At 35.9% G+C, this 19,801-nt stretch overlaps 4 protein-coding genes across 4 annotated transcripts in view; 2 read left to right on the top strand and 2 right to left on the bottom strand.

Annotated features, from left to right (window-relative positions):
• Pngl (N-glycanase Pngl) overlaps window positions 1-19,801 on the bottom strand; it is a 492,631-nt gene that overhangs the window by 117,223 nt on the left and 355,607 nt on the right. The window lies entirely within an intron of this gene.
• Window positions 1,695-18,735, bottom strand: LOC148946273 (uncharacterized). Its single transcript, XM_089097650.1, is given in 5 exon segments — window positions 1,695-1,865; window positions 3,726-3,820; window positions 15,726-15,975; window positions 15,978-17,385; window positions 17,807-18,735. Coding segments are annotated over 5 exon segments (2,853 nt in total).
• The window catches only part of LOC148946270 (uncharacterized), a 279,226-nt gene continuing 262,010 nt past the window's right edge, over window positions 2,586-19,801 (top strand). Inside the window, exon 1 of the mRNA XM_089097649.1 lies at window positions 2,586-2,669. The gene's annotated coding sequence lies outside the window, so the exon portion shown is untranslated. The remainder of the gene's footprint in view (window positions 2,670-19,801) is intronic.
• Window positions 12,457-19,801, top strand: part of LOC148946272 (protein EFR3 homolog cmp44E-like) — a 44,909-nt gene continuing 37,564 nt past the window's right edge. Inside the window, exon 1 of the mRNA XM_089097902.1 lies at window positions 12,457-12,546. The gene's annotated coding sequence lies outside the window, so the exon portion shown is untranslated. The remainder of the gene's footprint in view (window positions 12,547-19,801) is intronic.

The following is a 19,801-nucleotide window of genomic DNA, read 5'->3' as shown; positions in this document are numbered from 1 at the left end:
GTCGCCCAAGAAATACGTCCTTTTTTCAAATCGAACAGTTAGTTTTATCACCAAGTATCATAGCAGCAGTGCTTTTTTTTATAGATTCATGCCATTTATTGCTCTTTAATATCTCCTTGAAGGAGTCAAAAATTAACACTAAGTCCTTATGTTTGGTTTAGTTTTTTCTTCTTTTTTTTACCAGTGTTTGTAGTTGCATAGAACGTTTTCTTTTTCAAAATCTTTTCAATCTGTAATCTTTTGTCCATAGATTAACCTGTCGTTGTTTATACATGTATATATATATATATATACATGTATATATATATATATATATATATATATATATATATATATATATATATATATATATATATATATATATATATATATATATATATATATATATATATATATATATATATATATATATATATATATATATATATATATATATATACTCTATTTAAGGTTCAATTATTGAATTATGATTTTAGTCATTTGTTTTTTGTTTTGTTGTTTTTTTAGGGGGGGGGTGGGCAGAAGAGGGACAAAACAATTAAGGGACTCACCGCTTCGGTAAAGTTAACAATCAAACATACGAATTTGGTTGTGTTAGGGGGGGGGGCGAAAACATGGCTCTAGACAGGTCATTGACGGAACAGGTCTATTTACATATGTAGAATTGATTCTGTTTTTTTTTTTTTTAATCTAGATGAATACCAGTGAAATAAGATACTTTTTATGCAAGAATCATTATAAATATGTTCCTAAGCTAATTTTATTTTTTTTCGACCCATATTATTAAATTTAAAATTTGAAGTAATTACTAAATTACCAGATTCTTAATTTTTCACAAGGGAATCCTTCAGGATGACTCTAGGGCAAGTTTTAAACTTCTCTTAAATTTAATAATTACTAATTTTCTTGCTTAAACTAATCAGTAAACGCGTGAAGTAATGACTGACTTTTTTTGGCAACATGAATGTTCAGCAATAATAGAGATTGTGTATTTTGGTGTAATCTTGTCTCATTTTAATCACTTTGCTACTCATTTTAATCACATAAGTAAAAGAAAATTGTAAAAGAGGGTATAGCCTAGAATATTTTTCTTTTCGTTGAACTGTTGCCTCAGTGGGCAACCTGTCTTTGCCTTGATTTTTATCTGCACATCTGGGGCATACAGGACTTTCTTTTTTTCGGACAATTTCTTTTCAACTGTTGCTTCGGATAATTGAAGCATTGCAGTACTCTTCTGTTGCATACAAACACGTCTCTATTCCTGCCATAGTACCAAATGTTGGTGAATAAACTCTTTACTTTAATTAAGTCAGTTTCTTACACTATTAACCGCAAAGTAATATTTTTGCTTATTGTGCACTTTGCTCACTTTAAGGTGACTTTGTTCTTTTTGAAGTAAGTTTACTTTAATAAGGATTGTTAAATATCCGCAATAAACTTCAAGTAAAGATCTTTGTCAAATTCAGACAACAAGGCTAAAAAAACAACAAAAGGTTTGTTTGTAAGGAATGTTGGAACACCAATTTTTTCCTAACCGCTTTCAACTTTACGGCAAAAATCTGCAATTTTCGAACATGAGGAGTCCAGGGGGTTCATCTTCAATAATACTGAGAAATTGATGAATCGAAAAAGAAAATTTTTGTTTAATTATAACAACGGTAGAACAAAGTCTTAAGAGACAGGCTTTGATTTTTTTATGGATTTGAACGTTTAGATTTCTGATCATCAAAGCTGTCAGCTTTTCTGAGGACGTCTGTATATTCCCTAAGTTGACTAGGAGAAACTAGGGCCTTTTTAACACTTTCAACATCAGATTCATCGTCAAACAGAGAATGAATGCTAGACAGAAGTGAAATGTGGTTGACCTGTAATGAGAGCTTTATTTGAAATGAATGGATGCATAAAAAATTACCATTGTGTGCCAATAAAGTTTAATAAAAATCCATTGAATAATACTTGAAAGGTCAGACCTGAAGAAATTTTCTTTAGCTATTTAAAGCCATTTGTCATTTTGTTTGATGTTACATACGCCAACATTATCCCACTTGAACGGTAGCCAATCCAAAACCAAATGACGTTATAATTAAACTTATAACAATGGTATATCAAATATATTGTCATTCAAGCTTGCAGGAGATCAATGTGACATCATCAAGAAGTTCATTAACGACATGTGAAAATTCTATGTACCTTGGTAGTATTATTAGCATGGACGGTGGGAGCAGTGAAGATGTTAAAAGTAGAATAGCCAAGGCTCGGTGTGTTTTTTCACAGTTAAAAAAAGGTTTGAAGAATAGGAAGATACGTCTGCGAACTTAGATTGAGTATTGGAAGCTACAGTGATGACAAAGGTCAAATATGTCTCTGAAAAATGGGGGCTCCGAAAAGCGGATGAAGATTTTCTAGATATTTTCAAAAGAAATTACCTACGGATTGTTCTTTTCACCCGGCTGACTGACCGCATTTCAAATAGTAGGCTGTACGAAAAATGTTGTTCAATCTCGCTTTCTAGGGCCATAATGAAAAATAATTTGAGATGGCATGGACACATTCTGTGATGAAGGTTGACAGATTGCTGAATAGTGTCCTTTTCGGCCAACCATCTAGGACAAAACATAAGAAGATCGTCCTCGTTTGGGGTGGTTAATGTCATAAAGAAGGATTTAAAGGTATTTAAAACTTTCTAGGAGGATAGAAAGAGCAAGGTTATGGATAGATTCGGATGAAGGAGCAGCTTGCTTAGCTGTCTCAGTCTCAGATGGCTTGGTGCTGCGATGAGTTGGTAGTAGTAGTAGTAGTAGATAGCAACTGATACTTAGTAGATTTAATTGGTTGCTACTGGCTCAGAGGTGACGGACCCTTTCGCCAAGCTGTTTGGGAAGAAATAGCTGATTTGTGTCATTTACTTATCTCCTACAGGGCCAATTTAGATATAAGAATTGTATATGATGAAACACCTTTCTGCTATAATAAGTAACAAATTACATTTATTCGGCTATCTCCCAAACGCCAGAGCAAATCCTAGCTGCTTCTTAAGCGATTGAACACCTCTACACCTTGCTATTCGAGAAGGAAGACCTGATTTGTGTCAGCTACTTATCTCCTACAGGGCCGATTTAGATTTAAGAATTGTATATGATGAAACACCTTTAGTTACAGCTATGATAAGTAACAAATTGCATTTAGTCGGATATCTACCAAACGCCAGACCAAATCCTAGCTGTCTCTTAAGCGATTCAACACCTCTACACCTTGCTATTCGAGAAGGAAGACCTGATTTGTGTCAGCTACTTGTATTCTCCGGGGCTGGGTTAGAATTGCCTAAGGCATATTATGAATCACCTTTAATTACAGCTTTAAAAGATTATAATTCCATTTAACCAAATGTCTCTCGGATATGGAGGGGGGGCAAATCCAACCTCTGGGGTATGTTTGATGTCATTGAATATCTTCTGAAAAATGGAGCAAATCCTAGCCATTTCTTCTGTTTTCTATTTTAACGGTCTTTGCTTGAGAATTGGCCTAGAAAGCAATGTGAGATTAACTTATATGAATTTAATGAATTACTAAAATTTTTTTCTCTCTGGGGAAGGTTTCGTCAACCAGATCACATTCTTGGATCATTAAAAGAAAAATTCCGCAAGAAAATCAGGGAGGATATTGATTATTTGAGAATATATGGTCGCATGAAGACTTTAGGCCTAACAAGATTTAACCAATATTACCTGTTTTTCAAAGACGAATTGAAAGTCTCTGACCTGAAACAGAAAAACATTCGAGATACTGGCATATCTGTTTGAAGAAAAAGAGGCAGAAGTTGCTAATAGAAAATAAAGAAGACAATTTAAAATGCACAAAAAGAAAGAGAAATAGCGTAGATAAAAACAATACAACGTTGAAAAAATCTAAACATTAGATGAAAGAAGTGAATGCTAAAGAGGTAAAATTGAAAAAGACATCAAATTGTGAACTCTAAATGAAAGACAAAACGTCAAATAATAAGATAAGATAAGATAAGTTTTATTCTTCATTAAATACACATACAATATTAGATCTTATCTTATCTTATCTATCAGGGTGTATTTACCGTCTTGATTCTGCATTAAACCCATCACTCATTTAAGGCTTAGCATCTTTACCATTTCATTTAGTCATCCAGACGCATGGATCAATTTAATTACAACTTCATCAAATAGTGAACTCTAAATGAAAGACCAAACGTCAAATAATCTGTGGCAAAGCTACGTTTGAAGTCGTTGCAAATCTTCTGGAAGCCAAAAATTCCTAAATTATGCATCTGCGGACCATTTGATACTACTTTCCAAAAAATATGACTTTAGTCAAATCCTTATTCATACTGAGTTTTATGCAATGAATGAATATGATAAAATACCTTTGATAACTGCTACTTTACAAAATATTTTGGATAAAGTCAGATGTCTTTTGCAAAGTTGGGCAAATCCAAACTAGATGTCATCAAAAAAGCAAACTTCCAATGATCCTTTTGGGATAGAAGGAAAAATTTATCTCTATGCATAGGCAGCTTCTGTGTAATATTTCACCGCCATAGAATAATTTCTTCTGTTCTGGAAAGGGACGTGAAACTTCAAAAATTTAGCAAAATCTGCAGTTTTTTGGGAAAATAATTTTCAAATGTTATAGCACTTTGCGGCAGTGTGCAAAAGCTGATGGCAGAATTGTCAACCATTAGCAAAAGATGGTCATATCGATGCACACTACCAGATATAAAAAATTAAAAAATAAACTTTCAAAATTAAAGGAGCGAAAATGTTTGTTTTGTTAGTCTTTTAGGTTTTGTAGTGTCCCATTCACTTAAATTCAGGCATGACCTTTTCAATTTCAAAGTGGAGCTAATAAATCCTTCCTGTTTTTTATGACTATACACTTTCTTTAAGGCTTTCATGATATATTTTACTGTTCGTTCCACAGCTTGTGTGTGGCATGGAAAATTTGTGAAAGTCGAGTCAATTCGTATTGGCTCTTTCAGCATACTTTTTAAATCTTCTGTAGTCACATCACTCAGTATTGGTGGTGGTGTTATTTTGTAAAACGACCACACAGTTAGTTCTCTGTAATCGTTTGCTTTTAAGTTTACTTTTGGAATTTCGAACTTTCCAATCCCAAGGTGTCCAACCATATCAACTGTTTCTATCGTTTTTATGACTTCTGATACCAAGGTCTCTGATGTGTGCTCTCTTAACAGACAAAATCACAAGCAGAATGTTTCCTATAGATGCAAAGTAAGCATTTCGAGAAGTACCGGGCCGATGAAGTTGTAATTAAATTGATCCATGCGTCTGGATGACTAAATAAAATGGTAAAGATGCTAAGCCTTAAATGAATGGTGGGTTTAATGCAGAATCAAGACGGTAAATACACCCTGATAACAAACACTACTATGGTTTGTAAGTTTTCCAGTGGCTCCGTGGTGCAAATAGGCATAGGGGTGGAAAGAGGCATAGGAGTTTTGCGCCCAACTTATGTTAATCTCTGCTCGTTTTAAATTTGACTAGTTAAATATTGGAATTTCTGTTCGTTTTGGGTTTCATTTATTTATCGATGCTGATTTGCGGTAGTTTCACGCTTGGTAGGTTTTTGATTTTATTTTTGCTCATTTTTGTTTAATGGAGTTCTTTAATTTTCTTTGAAAAATCATTTTGTCGAAAAATTTTTTTAAATCATTTTCTGTTCGTTTTATATTAATATAGTCTTTTTAGGGAAAAAGAGAATAATACTAAATCTTTTCGTTTTTTAAGACTTTATACTTTGACCTGCCATTTGTATGCTAGAGAAAATTTCCAGCAATTTTTCACAACATACACCCTTTTAAAAATCAAGACACAAATAGTACAGTTTAATTTAGTTTCATACCTCCTCTAGTTGACCTGGAAAGGAAAACTTGATACCATTCGCAAAAAAAAAAATTTACGTTCTTTGATAGCTTGGATACACCTGCGCTATTTTGATTTGGTTAAACTTTAAGAACAGAAATGGGAGGGTTGGTGTGGGACGGTTTGCATGGGAGAGTGGAAGGGGGATTAGTTGCCCTCAAATACCTTTCGACCATTAAAAACGGCATCAGCCCTTTCTATTTTCAATCAAATGAGCCCTTTTCGAAGTTCCAACCACAACTCTTTCGATACGAAGTGCCCTGGTCTAAACAACAACAAAATAATAGATTATAGCCACTTCGATCTCTACTATTAAAATGTCAAGTCTTCCAATCACTTTTGACCATTAAAAACGGCAATTGGACTTTCGATTTCAAATCGAATGAGCCCTATTTGAAACGACAACTCTTTCTATAAACACCCTATATGCCCCCAGGGCATAAATAACAACCCTTACCCTAAGGTCTGTTAGGGTGATTGTCATTCTCTAAGACTGAATTTCCAGAACTTTCAACTACGTTAAACAACTTGGCCATTTCAAAATTTTGTTTGGATGTGTTTTGGAAATTGGTGGGCGTGAGAGGGGTGTTAGTCACCTTCCAATCACTTCTGACAATTAAAAAGGGCACAAGCCACTCCAATTTTCAATTGAATGAGTGCTTTTCGAAGTTTATACGACAACTTCTTAAAAACTGGTGGGCCAGTTTCAACTGGCCCACCACGCCAACTTGTGCATATTTTCACTAACTGGTGAAAATATAAAACACGCCAACTGGTGGGTGTGAGAGGGGCGTTAGTCACTATCCAATCACTTTTAACTATTAAAGAAGGCATTAGTCCTTTCAATTTTTAATTGAATGAGCCCTTTTGAAGTTTCTACGACAACGCTTTCAATAAAGACTTTATATGCAAAAGGGCATAAATTAAGACCCTTGCCCTGAGGGCAGTGGTAGGAGTGGTTGTTATCCTTAAAGACCTAATTTCAACAACTTTCACCTACGTTGAGTAAAATGGCTATCTAAAAATTTTGATTGGAGGTGTATGGGGAAAAGGTGGGCGTGAGAGGGGGGTTAGTTGCCCTCAAATCACTTTCGACTATTAAAAGGGGCATCAGCCTTTTCTATTTTCAATCGAATGAGCAATTTTTGAAGTTCCCACGACCATTTCTTCGATACGAATTGCCCTGCTCTAAACAACAGCAACAATAAAAAATAATGTATTAAACCCACTTCGATCTTTACTACAAAAAATTCAAGCCTTCCAATCACTTTTGACTATTAAAAACGGCACTAGGCCTTTCGATTTCCAATCAAATGAGCCCTTTTGGAAACAACAACGCTTTCTATAAACACCTTATATGCCCCCAGGGCATAAATTACAACCCTTACCCTAAGGTCTGTTAGGGTGGTTATCATCCTCTAAGACCGAATTTCCAGAACTTTGAACTACGTTAAACAAAATGGCTATCTAACAATTTTGATTGGATGTGTTTTGGGAATTGGTGGGCGTAAGAGGGGTGTTAGTCGCCTTCTAATCACATTTGAATATTAAAAAGGGCACAAGCCAGTCCAATTTTCAATTGAATGAGTGCTTTTCGAAGTTTCTAAGACAAAGCTTTCAATAAAAACTTTATATGCCAAAGGGTATAAATTACAACCCTTGCAATGAAGGCTGTTGGAGTAGTTGTCATCCCTAAAGACGTAATTTCCAAAACTTTCAACTATGTTGAATAAATTGGATATCTCAAAACTTTTATTGAATTTGCTTGGGGAATCGGTGGGCGTAAGAGGGGTGTTAGTTCCTTCCAATCACTCTTGACTGTTAAAAAGGGCACAAACCACTCCAATTTCCAATTGAATGAGGTCTCTTTTGAAGTCTCTACGACAACGCTTTCAATGAAAACTTAATATAATAAAACATAATATGCCAAAGGACATAAATTAAAACCCTTGTAATCAGGGCTGTGAGAGGAGTGGTTGTTATCTTTAAAGACCTAATTTCCAAAACTTTCAACTACGTTGAATAAAAGACTATCTAAAAATTTTTATTGAATGTATTTGGGGAAAAGGTGGGCGTGAGAGGTGGATTAGTTGCACTTACATCACTTTTGACTATTAAAAAGGGCATCAGCCCTTTCTATTTTTAATCGAATGAGCCGTTTTCGAAGTTCCCACGACAACTCCTTCGATACGAAGTGCCCTTCTCTAAACAACAGCAACAACAAAAAATAATACATTATACCCACTTCAATCTTTACTATAAAAATGCCAAGCCTTACAATCACTTTTGACTATTAAAAAGGCACTAGGCCTCTCGATTCCAATCAAATGAGCCCTTTTGGAAACGATGACGCTTTCTATAAACACCTTATCTGTCCCCAGGGCAGAAATTACATCCCTCACCCCAAGGTCTGTTAGGGTGATTGTCATCCTTTAAGACCGAATTTCCAGAACTTTCAACTACGTTGAACAACATGGCTATCTAGAAATTTTGATTGGATGTGTTTGGGGAATTGGTGGGCGTAAGAGGGGTGTTAGTTGCCTTTCAATCATTTTTGACTGTTAAAAAGGGCATAAGCCATTCCAATTTCAAATTGAATGAGTCCTTTTGAAGTTTCTACTACAACTCTTTCAATAAAAGTGCTTTTCGAAGTTTCTACGACAAGGCTTTCAATAAAAATTTTATATGGCAAAAGGCATAAATTAAAACCCTTGCAATGAAGGCTGTAGGAGGAGTGGTTGTCATCCTTAAAGACGTAATTTCCAAAACTTTCAATTACGTTGAATAAAATGGATATTTCAAAATTGTTATTGGATTTGTTTGGGGAATTGGTGGGCGTAAGAGGGGTGTTAGTCGCCTTCCAATCACTTTTGACTGTTAAAAAGGGCACAAGCCACTCCAATTTCAAATTGAATGAGCCCTTTTGAAGTTTCTACTACAACTCTTTCAATAAACACCTTATATGCCAAAGGGCATAAATTAAAACCCTTGCAATGAAGGCTGTGGGACGAGTGGTTGTCATCCTTAAAGACTTAATTTCCAAAACTTTTAACTACGTTGAATCAAAATGGCTATCTAAAAATTTTGATGAGATGTGTTTGGGGAAAAAGTGGGCATGAGAAGGGGATTAGTTGCCCTCACATCACTTTCGACTGTTAAAAAGGGCATCAACCCTTTCTATTTTCAATCGAATGAGCCCTTTTCGAAGTTCCAACGACAACTCCTTCGATACGAAGTGCTTTGCTCTAAACAACAGCAACAACAAAAAATAATGCATTATACCCACTTAGATTTTTACTATAAAAATGTCAAGCCTTTCAATCACTTTCGACTATTAAAAAGGGCACTAGGCCTTTCGATTTCCAATCGAATGAGCCCTTTTGGAAACAACAACGCTTTATATAAACACCTTATGTGCCCCCAGGGCATAAATTACAAACCTTAACCTAAGGTCCGTTAGGGTGATTGTCATCCTCTAAGACCGAATTTCCAGAACTTTCAACTACATTGAATAAAATGGATATCTCAAAATTTTTATTCGATTTGTTTGGAGAATTGGTGGGCGTAAGAAGGGTGCTAGTCGCCTTCCAATCACTTTTGACTATTAAAAAGGGCACAAACCAGTCCAATTTCCAATTGAATGAGTGCTTTTTAAAGTTTCTGGGACAAAGGTTTCAATAAATACTTTATATGCCAAAAGGCATATATTAAAACCCTTGCAATGAAGGATGTGAAAGGAGTGGTTTTCATCTTTAAAGACTTAATTTCCAAAACTTTCAACTACGTTGAATAAAAATGGCTATCTAAAAATTTTGATGGGATGTGTTTGGGGAAAAGGTGGGTGTGAGAGGGGGATTGGTTCCCCTCACATCACTTTCGACTGTTAAAAAGGGCATCAACCCTTTCTATTTTCAATTGAATGAGCCCTTTTCGAAGTTCCCACGACAACTCCTTTGATACGAAGTGCCCTGCTCTAAACAACAGCAGCGACAGAAAATAATACATTATACCCACTTCAATCTTTACTATAAAAATGTCAAGCCTTCCAATCAGTTTTGACTATTAAAAACGGCGCTAGGCCTTTCGATTTCCAATCGAATGAACCCTTTTGGAAACGGCATTTCTATAAACACCTTATATGCCCCCAGGGCATAAATTACAACCCTCACCCTAAGGTCTGTTAGGGTGATTGTCATCCTCTAAGACCGAATTTCCAGAACTTTGAACTACGTTAAACAACATGGCTATCTAAAAATTTTGATTGGATGTGTTTGGGGAACTAGTGGGCGTAAGAGGGATGTTAGTCGCCTTCCAATCTCTTTTGAATATTAAAAAGGGCACAAGCCAGTCCAATTTTCAATTAAATGAGTGCTTTTTGAAGTCTCTACGACAAAGTTTTCAACAAAAACTTTATATACCAATGGGTAGAAATTACAACCCTTGCAATGAAGGCTGTTCGAGAAGTAGTTGTCATCCTTAAAGACGTAATTTCCAAAACTTTCAACTAAGTTGAATAGAATGGATATCTTAAAGTTTTTATTGGATTTTCTTGGGGAATTGGTGGGCGCATGAGGGGTGTTAGTTCCTTCCAATCACTCTTGACTGTTAAAAAGGGCACAAGCCACTCCAATTTCCTATTGAATGAGCCCTTTTGAAATCTCTAAGACAACGCTTTAAATAAAAACTTTATATGCCAAAGGACATAAATGAAAACCCTTGCAATGAGGGCTGTGAGAGGATTGGTTGTCATCTTTAAAGACCTAATTTCCAAAACTTTCAACTACGTTGAATAAAATGGCTATCGAAAAATTTCGACTGAATGTGTTTGGGGAAAAGATGGGCGTGAGAAGGGGATTAGTTGCACTCACATCACTTTTGACTATTAAAAAGGGCATCAGCCCTTTCTATGTTCAATCGAATGAGCCCTTTTCGAAGTTCCCACCACAACTGCTTCGATACGAAGTGCCCTTCTCTAAACAACAGCAACTACAAAAAATAATAAATTATACCCACTTCAATCTTTACTATAAAAATGTCAAGTCTTACAATCACTTTCGACTATTAAAAAGCCACTAGGCCTCTCGATTCCAATTGAATGAGCAATTTTGAATTTTCTATGACAACACTTTCAATAAAAACTTGATATGCCCAAGGGCATAAATTATAACCCTTGCCCCAAGGGCTGTGGGGGGAGGGTTTTTCATCCTTAAAGACCTAATTTCCAGAACTTTCAACTACGTTGAATCAAATAGCTATTCAAAAATATTGATTGGATGTGTTTGGGCAAAACGTGGGCGTAAGAGGGGGGTTAGTTGCCCTCAAATCACTTTTGACTTTTAAAAAGGGTACTATCCCTTTGAAATTCAAATTGAATTAGCTATTTTCAAGTTTCTCAGACAAATGTTTCAATAAAAACCTTATTTGCTCTCAGGGCATAACTTATAATCCTTGTCCTGAGGGTTCTGGGGGAGTGTCTTCCTCAAAATATATTTTCTGTCTGAAAATCAACTACGTTGAAAAATGGCTATCTCAAAATTTTTTATTGGATGTGTTTGGAGGAATGATGGGCGTGGGGGGGGGGGGGCTAGTTGCCCTCCAATCACATTCGACAATTAAAAAGGGCACTGGCCCCTTGAATTTCCAATCGAATGAGATTTTTTTGATGTTTCTACGACAACACCTCCTTTAAAAACTTTCTATGCCCCCAGGCCATAGCTTAAAACCCTTGCCCTGAGGGCTGTGGGGAGTGTCCTGAAAAAACATTTTTCCATCAGGTAATCAACTACGCTGAACAAAATGGCTATCTCAAAATTTTGATTGGATGAGTTTGAGGAAATGATTGGCATGGGGGGGGGGGGCTAGTTCCCCTCCAATCACTGTCAACTATCAAAAAGGGCACTAGCCCATTGAATTTCCAATCGAATGGACCTTTTTGAACTTTCTAAAGCAACACCTTCAATAAAAACCTTATATGCCCCCAGGGCATAACACAAAATCCTTACCCCGAAGGTTGTGGGGGAGATTTCTCCTCAAAAACACATTTTCTATCTGGAAATCCAATACGCTGAACAAAATGGTTATCTCAGATTTTGATTGGATGTGTTTTGGGAAAACAATGGGCGAGGGTGGGGGGCTAGTTGCCCTCCAATCACTTTCGACTATAAAAGAGGGGACTAGCCCTTTGAATTTCCAATCGATTGAGCCTTTTTAAGTTTCTACAACAAAGTTTTGTATAAAAACCTCGTATGCCCCTAGGGCATAACTTAAAACCTTTGCCCTGAGGGCTGTGGGAAGTCTCCTGAAAAAAATATTTTATATATTTTTGGTGAAATGATGAGCGTGGGGGGGAGGCATAGTTGCCCCCCAATAACTGTCGACTATTAATAAGGGCAATAACCCTTTAAATTTGTAATCGTTGAGCCTATTTTGAAGTTTCTACGACAAAGCCTTGTGACTATTGTGACGACTATTGTGACTTGACTCTTTTAGTTTCTGTGTGAACGTATGCTTTCAATTGTTCGTTTCAAAAACTTGGCGCCAAATTCAAAACTTCAAGAACGAGAGGCATTAGTTCCATCTTTAAGTAGGCCTGTTTTGATTGTACTATGATTTGACCCATTAGTAATACGTAAAGGTACAGATTACCTACTCTTGATGAGACAACTCATGGTAAAATTCTACGTTTGGCTATCTTGGAAAGGGTTAGGAAAATGAAACCTTCAGGGGTGGATGTACATGCTAAGGTATGTCCCGGGAAGGTACTGTACATACCTCCACTCATCCCTTCCTCCCCCTCTATATAATGGTAAATTATTACTAGTTGTTTTGGCTCACATTTCATCTTATATTACTATCATAATTATAAATCACTGCTTACCTTACACAACTTCAGCTTTTAACCTTGTTTATTAAAATATATTCCAAAATCCTATTTTCGGTAAAATTCTACTTTAGCTACTTTTGGCTATCTTGGAAAGGGGTTTGGTTAGGAAAATGAAATTTTCAGGGATAGATCTACAGGCTAAAGTATGTCCTGGGAAGGTATTTTGAAGTATCTACCTCCACTCCTTCTCCCTCTAGAGGGTCCTGACCTTTAAAATATATGTGTTATAAAAGTGAAACCTTGTAAAATAGATTTTCTGCCTCACAATTTTTCTCAGTCCTGATATATAGAGTTTTAAAGATACTAAAATACATTTCCGAAGTTTTGACAATTAACACTGATATGGCTTAAACTGCTACTCAAAGAACAGGAATTGCATTCTCAGAACTAAAGCTAGAGACAAAGAATCTTCTAGCAGAAAATTAATGTAAAATTTTGTTTTGCCAAAATTAATGAGTTTTGTCAAAAGGTAAATACCTGTCATGTAGGCAAATTTCAGGATCCTCTAGAGGGAGAAGGAGAGGAGATAAGTACTTCAAAATACATTCCCAGGACATATTTTAGCCTGCAGACCCATCCCTGAAAGTTTCAGTTTCCTAACCTCACCCCTTTCCAATATAGGTAAAAGTAACTAAAGTAGAATTTTACCTAATTTTCTTCCCATGTTGACTTTGGTTATGGTATAATGAAAATGGGTCTGTGATGTCACAACTTTGTTTATCATAACCTCTTAAGGGTAGCATGCAGGTGGCAAGTGTAGATAAGCCATTTAAACTTTATTAATTAGGGAAATGATTTGACCAGAGATAGACCAGTAAAATAACCTATTTGTTTTTAGAGGACAAATGTAGGTTTTTAAATTATTCAGCCAAACACTTATACCAATTACATCAACATCATTTTCAAAATCTGGAAAAATGATGCCACAAAATTTTATATTATTATTAACTAATAAAGCTACACCACCTCCTTTTCTCTCTGAAGATCTATTCTATCTCATGATAGTATATCCCAGAGACTTAATTTGTTGATTTTGGGTTAAATGAGTTTCCTGGAGGCAAGCAATATTAATGGAATTATTATTCATAAATGATATTAGTTCATTTAGCTTATTTTCTGTGAGTGATCTTACATTCCATTGGAGTATTGATAAACGTTGTGCTGTTGATTTATTCTTCATATGACTGTGTATCAATCAATCAATCATCAATCATTTTATTAATACTACACTGTATTACAAACATAAAGAAAAATTATTTAGCCCATGAAGCTTGGCTTGTTGTGGGCCTTAAAATACAATAATAAAGTACTAAGACAACCATAAATATTACTCTAAATCGAACAATATATATGAAATAAAGATTAAAGAGAATAAACAATACCATACAAAAAAAAAAAAAAAAAAAAAAAAAAAAAAAAAAAATAACGATATATAAGGGAAAAATACAAAAGGAGAAACACTAGGAAAAAAGAAAACAGGGAAAATAAACGAATGAGAGAGAAATTATTAAACTGGAAATACATGATGAATAACTGCCTTTGCAGACAGAAATAATGGGACATCCAGTGAGATTGAATTCCATAATTGAATTGATTTATAAACAGGAGACCTCTGGGCTGCTGTAGATGAATGTTTGGGCAAAATAAATCTACGAGAAGAAATATGTAAAAAAGTAAAGTACCTACCTGAGCCTGTCCGTGAAAAAAAGTTGCTGTAGAGGCAGTGGAAGTGTACCTAGAAAAGCAGAATGCACTAAATAAAGATTACTTTTACCCACAATACAATCCAGCAGAGCTATTCCAGTATCATTATAAAGATCAGAGGAAGGGTAAAGCTGAGGGAGAAGAAAAGTAGCCTTCACTGCCCTATTCTGGGCTCTTTGAAGTGAGCAGAGAAGAGATTTATTAGTATTACCCCAGACAGAGCAGCAATAAGAAAGGTAAGGAAATATAAAAGCATAATAAAGAGAAAGCATAACATCTGGGGGAAGGAATGAGTTAACCCAGTGCAACATTGAAGACTGGCGGAAGATGAGGGAACGGGTGTGAGTTATATGAGGCTTAAAAGAGAGAAAACAGTCAAGATACACACCAAGAAATTTCACCATAGCAGCTTGCGGTATAACATCATTCCCATAAGTCAGGATGATTGGCTCCCTTACATCTCTCATAGGATAAGGGGTCCTGAAGTGTATAATGGCACTTTTTTGGCTGTTGAGAGTCATACCATTTGACCAGCACCAATCTTTTACTTTATCAAGAAGACCTTGAGCTAGGGAATTGGCAGATGGTAAGTCTACTGCAGCAATGAAAAAGTTACTGTCATCAGCAAAAAGAATAGGGTGCACCAGGGGATGAAGACCATCAACAAGATCATTAATGTAAATTAAAAACAAAAGTGGTCCAAGCACAGAGCCCTGTGGGACACCCTTCAATATAGGCAAAGTACTGAGATCTTCCCGACAGATAAGACCTTAACCATTCTAGTGGGACTCCATGCACTCCAAATGAAGATAGTTTAGACAAAAGAACAGAGTGGTCAACCATATCAAAGGCCTTTGAAAAGTCAAGAAATAAACCCAAAACACACAAGCCCTTGTCCAGATTAACACGCACAAACTCTGTTGCATCTGAAAGTGCATACAAGGTGGAGAAAGTGGGACAAAAACCATACTGATGGTTAGTTATGAGAGAATTTCCTGCAGTCGTGTTAGTACTAAAAACAAATGAAGAGAGTCTACGATACACTACTCTTTCAACAACCTTAGAGATGACAGGAAGAAGAGAAATGGGTCTATAATTTGAAATTAGAGATGAATAACTTTTTTTATGTAAAGGTAAAACATTTGCAACTTTAAATAAATGAGGGAAAACACCAGAAGAAAGAGAGAGGTTAGTTATGTGTGAGATGGGGTTAGAAACAAACTGACCAATTTTTTTAAGAAAATTATTGGTCAAACCAAAACCATCAACTGAACGGCTACTTGGAAGCTGGGAAATAATACTATAAATCTCAATATCACTGCATGGGGAAAGGAAAAATGACTTTTCTGCTATGGGAAAACTACTTACTCTATTCTTGGGTTGAATGGGAACTGAAGGAAGAGTGGTGAAATACAAATTGAAGGCATTTGCTAAAGAATTTTTATCCACAATAGATCCATCAGCATTCCTGTAATGACATGGGGGGGGGACTGTTTGAGTTTCTTACGAGAAATAGCTTCATTAACTACATTCCAAACCTTTCGCAAGTTCCCCTTACACTCATCAATTCGACGCAAAAAATAGAGCTTTTTGGCTGCACGTACTGAAGTCGTTAGTACATTTTTGTAATGTTTATACTTCAAAAGATCATCCTGTGTTTTACTTTTACACGCAACCTTGAACAGAGACGCCTTCATATGTGTAGCATTAATCAGACCTATGGACATCCATGGGCATTTGGGTGTAGAATTCCTTGGTCTCTTCCTAAGAGGAAAATGCTTATCCAATAGAGCTCCCATACGACACACAAATAAACTTGTTGCACATTCAACATCATTAGCTTCAAGAACACTAGACCAATCATTACTCTGAAGACTAAGAATTAAATTAGAAATTTCATTATCTGTAAAAGTTCTAAAAGAAGATTCACCTTGCTTATTCACAGCAGTCTCAGTATTAGGTAAAAAAAGTGATAGATAAATAGGGAAGTGATCAGACAGATCAGTGAAAACAAGACCAGAAGTAAACTTCAATTTTGGAGAATGAGAAATGAAAATATTATCTATCAAAGTGGCAGAATTTCTTGTAGGATCAGCACGTGAAGGAAAAAAAATTGAAGGAAGTAGCCCAGAAGAAGAAAGCACATCAAACAGATGGTCACATTCATCACTTGATCCAACATTTAACATATTACAATTAAAATCTCCCAAAACACAAATACGTTTTTTAGAGAAAGTCCCTGCACCAGAAAGCAGATGAAGCAAATCACAGAACAGATGTGTTGGAAGAGGAGGGGGCTTATAAAACAAACAAACAGTATCACATGCAAACTGGCTTTTCAGATCAATGACAAGAGAATAAACAGTCCTACTATTGGACTCTACTGAAGTAAACAAGGATTCAAGGTCATACCGTCTACTGAATTCAATATCAGATTTTATAAATAAAGAAATGCCCCCTGAGCACTTTGTTACCACTCTAGGGACATGAATAGCAATATAACCATGCATATCATAAGCTGTTAAATTTTCACTATTAGATAACCATGTTTCAGTTAAACCAATTACATCAAAAGGGCAAGAATTATCAGACCACAAATATGATTTCAGACTATCTAACTTATCTCGTATCCCACGTACATTCAAACAAAATACATTAAAGCAACGATTTGAAGAGAGAGAAGGCATGATTTTATCACAAAAATCAATAGTAGTGTGATAATTGCCACTAGAATTAACCATAGATTCAAGAAGAGGGTCAAGTGTGTGTGCCTCTTGTTTGCCAGCACTACTCGGTTGCTCAAAGATAACTGATTTAAGAATAGAAGAATTCAAAAGAAAAGAAAAATCACCCAGATTTACCAAACATAACAAATGCACACAATATCTTCACAAATGAACAAAATATCAAACAAACCGGCTGAAATAGCAGAGGGTAAATTGAAACTAAAAAAGTGAAACTTGTAGGCAACAAAAAAAAGAAAGAGAAGAAAAAAAAGCCTGCAAGACAAAGAACAATAACAAGCTACTAAGCTCAAAAAGATTAAAAAATAACAAACAATTACAAGGATAAAGGCAAAAACAAATATAGAAAAAGGCAAAACAATAAATAAGCAACCATAGGAAATATTTATAATTTGTTTTTTTATTTAATTTAAAAAAATAATGTAAAAAAAAAAAATTGAAAGAATAATTAAAAAAATTATATAATAAAGGGCTAAAAAAAAACAACAACAAAACAACAGAGCTAAAATGGGAAAAATGTTTTTTTTAAGTCCTGGGCGGGGCTTGGAGGGGCTGTAGTTGACTGATGGAGAACATCAACTTGAGATGCCTCTTTAACAGTGATCACTTTACCATCAGAAAGCTTGGTAAGTATTTCTCCTCCACTGGACCATGTAGACCTCTTCCCAAGCTTTGATTTAGCATAGTTAAGTAGCTGAAGTCTAGGCTTTGTCAGTGACTCAGAAATAAAGACACCACTACCTAGCAAACTCTTCTTTTCTCTAAGAATAAACTGCTGCATTCTTGGACTACAAAATTCCACAACAAGTGGGCAAGATTTTAAACCTGAGCCTTGTTTTCCAATCCTTCTAACAGAAACTATGTCATTCTTAGTCAAAGGAATACCAGGAAACCTAGTACTGCAAAATCCAAGAAATTTGCTCTCAGAAGCTTCTGGATAAGGGTCTTTGAAACCAAATAGGATCAGCTGATTTGAAATTTTCATTTGGTCAAACTGATCAATCAGACAATCCACATTGAGTTGAATTGGCTTCAGAGATTTCTGCAGCTCTGACAAACCTGATTCAAGCAAATGAAGAGATGATTCAAGCTTTGACATCCTCAAATCATATTGTTTTAGTGATTTTTCCACAAGCACATCAAAATCCATTTTAAGACTATTATATACCTCTTGTTTAATAATTTCCATGTTGTTAGCATCAAAAGCAGCAGGTAGATGACTAGAGGCAAGTTTTTTAACAGAGGCCTCAACCAAAGAACCAACCTCATTAGACAGTGCCTCACTGACAACTTCTGCCATAGTAGATTTAAGATTTTGGTCATTAAGTGAATCTGCAATTAGCTTCTGCTTGTTCTTAAGGGTATTAATGTGTGAGGTAAGCATTGTAATCTGCTCATTAATAGATTCAGCTCCACTGTACTAGATGGAGCAGTCTGATCTCATCTCTCTGTGACTAGTTGGTCTATAGCTCCTTTTAGAGTTGTCACCCATGATGTAGGCTAAAGTGAACTCCAAACTAGGCTAATCAAGCTACAAGCCAACAGCAAAAGGCAAGGGATCTTCCGGCTGGCACAAGCAATTATAAAAGGTTCAATAACAGCAAAGCAGAGGTGTAGGCACCAGGCAGAAAAATAAAAACACTGTACCTGGGGGGTCCCCAATTGCACCCCTGGGGTTGGGGCTGCTAGGCTTGCCTGCCTTTTTCACTGGACTGGTAGGCAGGCTAAACCAGTTCTTCAGAAAAATTCAATTGTCTCAATGACTGTCTCAATCACCGAAAATTAGATCAAAATATCCACAATTATTTTTAACATTGTTCTTCTCCTTCTTCTCATGATAGATAGATCATGAGAATGATCAATGTTCAGCTTTGTTAAAAGTAAAGCAAGATCTTTTTTTGCTTGAATGAGCATATTATCTGGGATGTGGATTTTTGCCAATTCTGCAATAATTTTTGCTTTCTGTAGTTGATGTACGTTCATGGCCTGAACTGCATTACAGTTTAGAATGAATAAGCATATATTTGGGGATTGCATTTTTGGTAGTGCATCCTGTTTGTTGGTTGAGGGATTGATTCCTGGTAGTGTTTCTGGTTTGTTTCTTCTTGGGAGGGAGGGCCAGGCTGGCCTCATCTCACCAGAAAACGAGGCTTGCTGGCTTGGTGATTCCTTCTGATAGGGATTTGAGCTAGGGGGCTTAGAAGATATTGTTTTATATGGGGTGCTTGATGCATTTGGGGCATTTGACTTGGGGGTTTTGGTTGGTTTCATTACAGTCTTTTTTTGGTATTGTTGGGCAGCATTTGCTTCCATTGCTTCAAAGGGGTCTGGAATGGCCTTTTCTGTTGATATTTGGAGTGTTAGAGCTCTTTTCTTGTATGCAGGGCATAGTGATTTATTTGTAGATTCATGTGGGCCTTTATAATTGATGCATGAAGGATGGGTGTTGTTGCAAGTTGTCAGCTCTTTAGGATGGAAAGATTTACAAGTACTACACTCTTGGAGAATTTCATTGCATTTGTTTGTCGTGTGTCCCAGTTTGAAACACTTCCGACACT

This window comes from Artemia sp. Qi Xiang Cuo, chromosome 12, assembly GCF_049724085.1.
Source record: "Artemia sp. Qi Xiang Cuo chromosome 12, ASM4972408v1, whole genome shotgun sequence".
NCBI lineage: Eukaryota > Metazoa > Arthropoda > Branchiopoda > Anostraca > Artemiidae > Artemia > Artemia sp. Qi Xiang Cuo.
The sequence above is the reverse complement of the archived record's forward strand: the minus strand, read 5'-3'. Positions and strand labels throughout refer to the sequence as shown.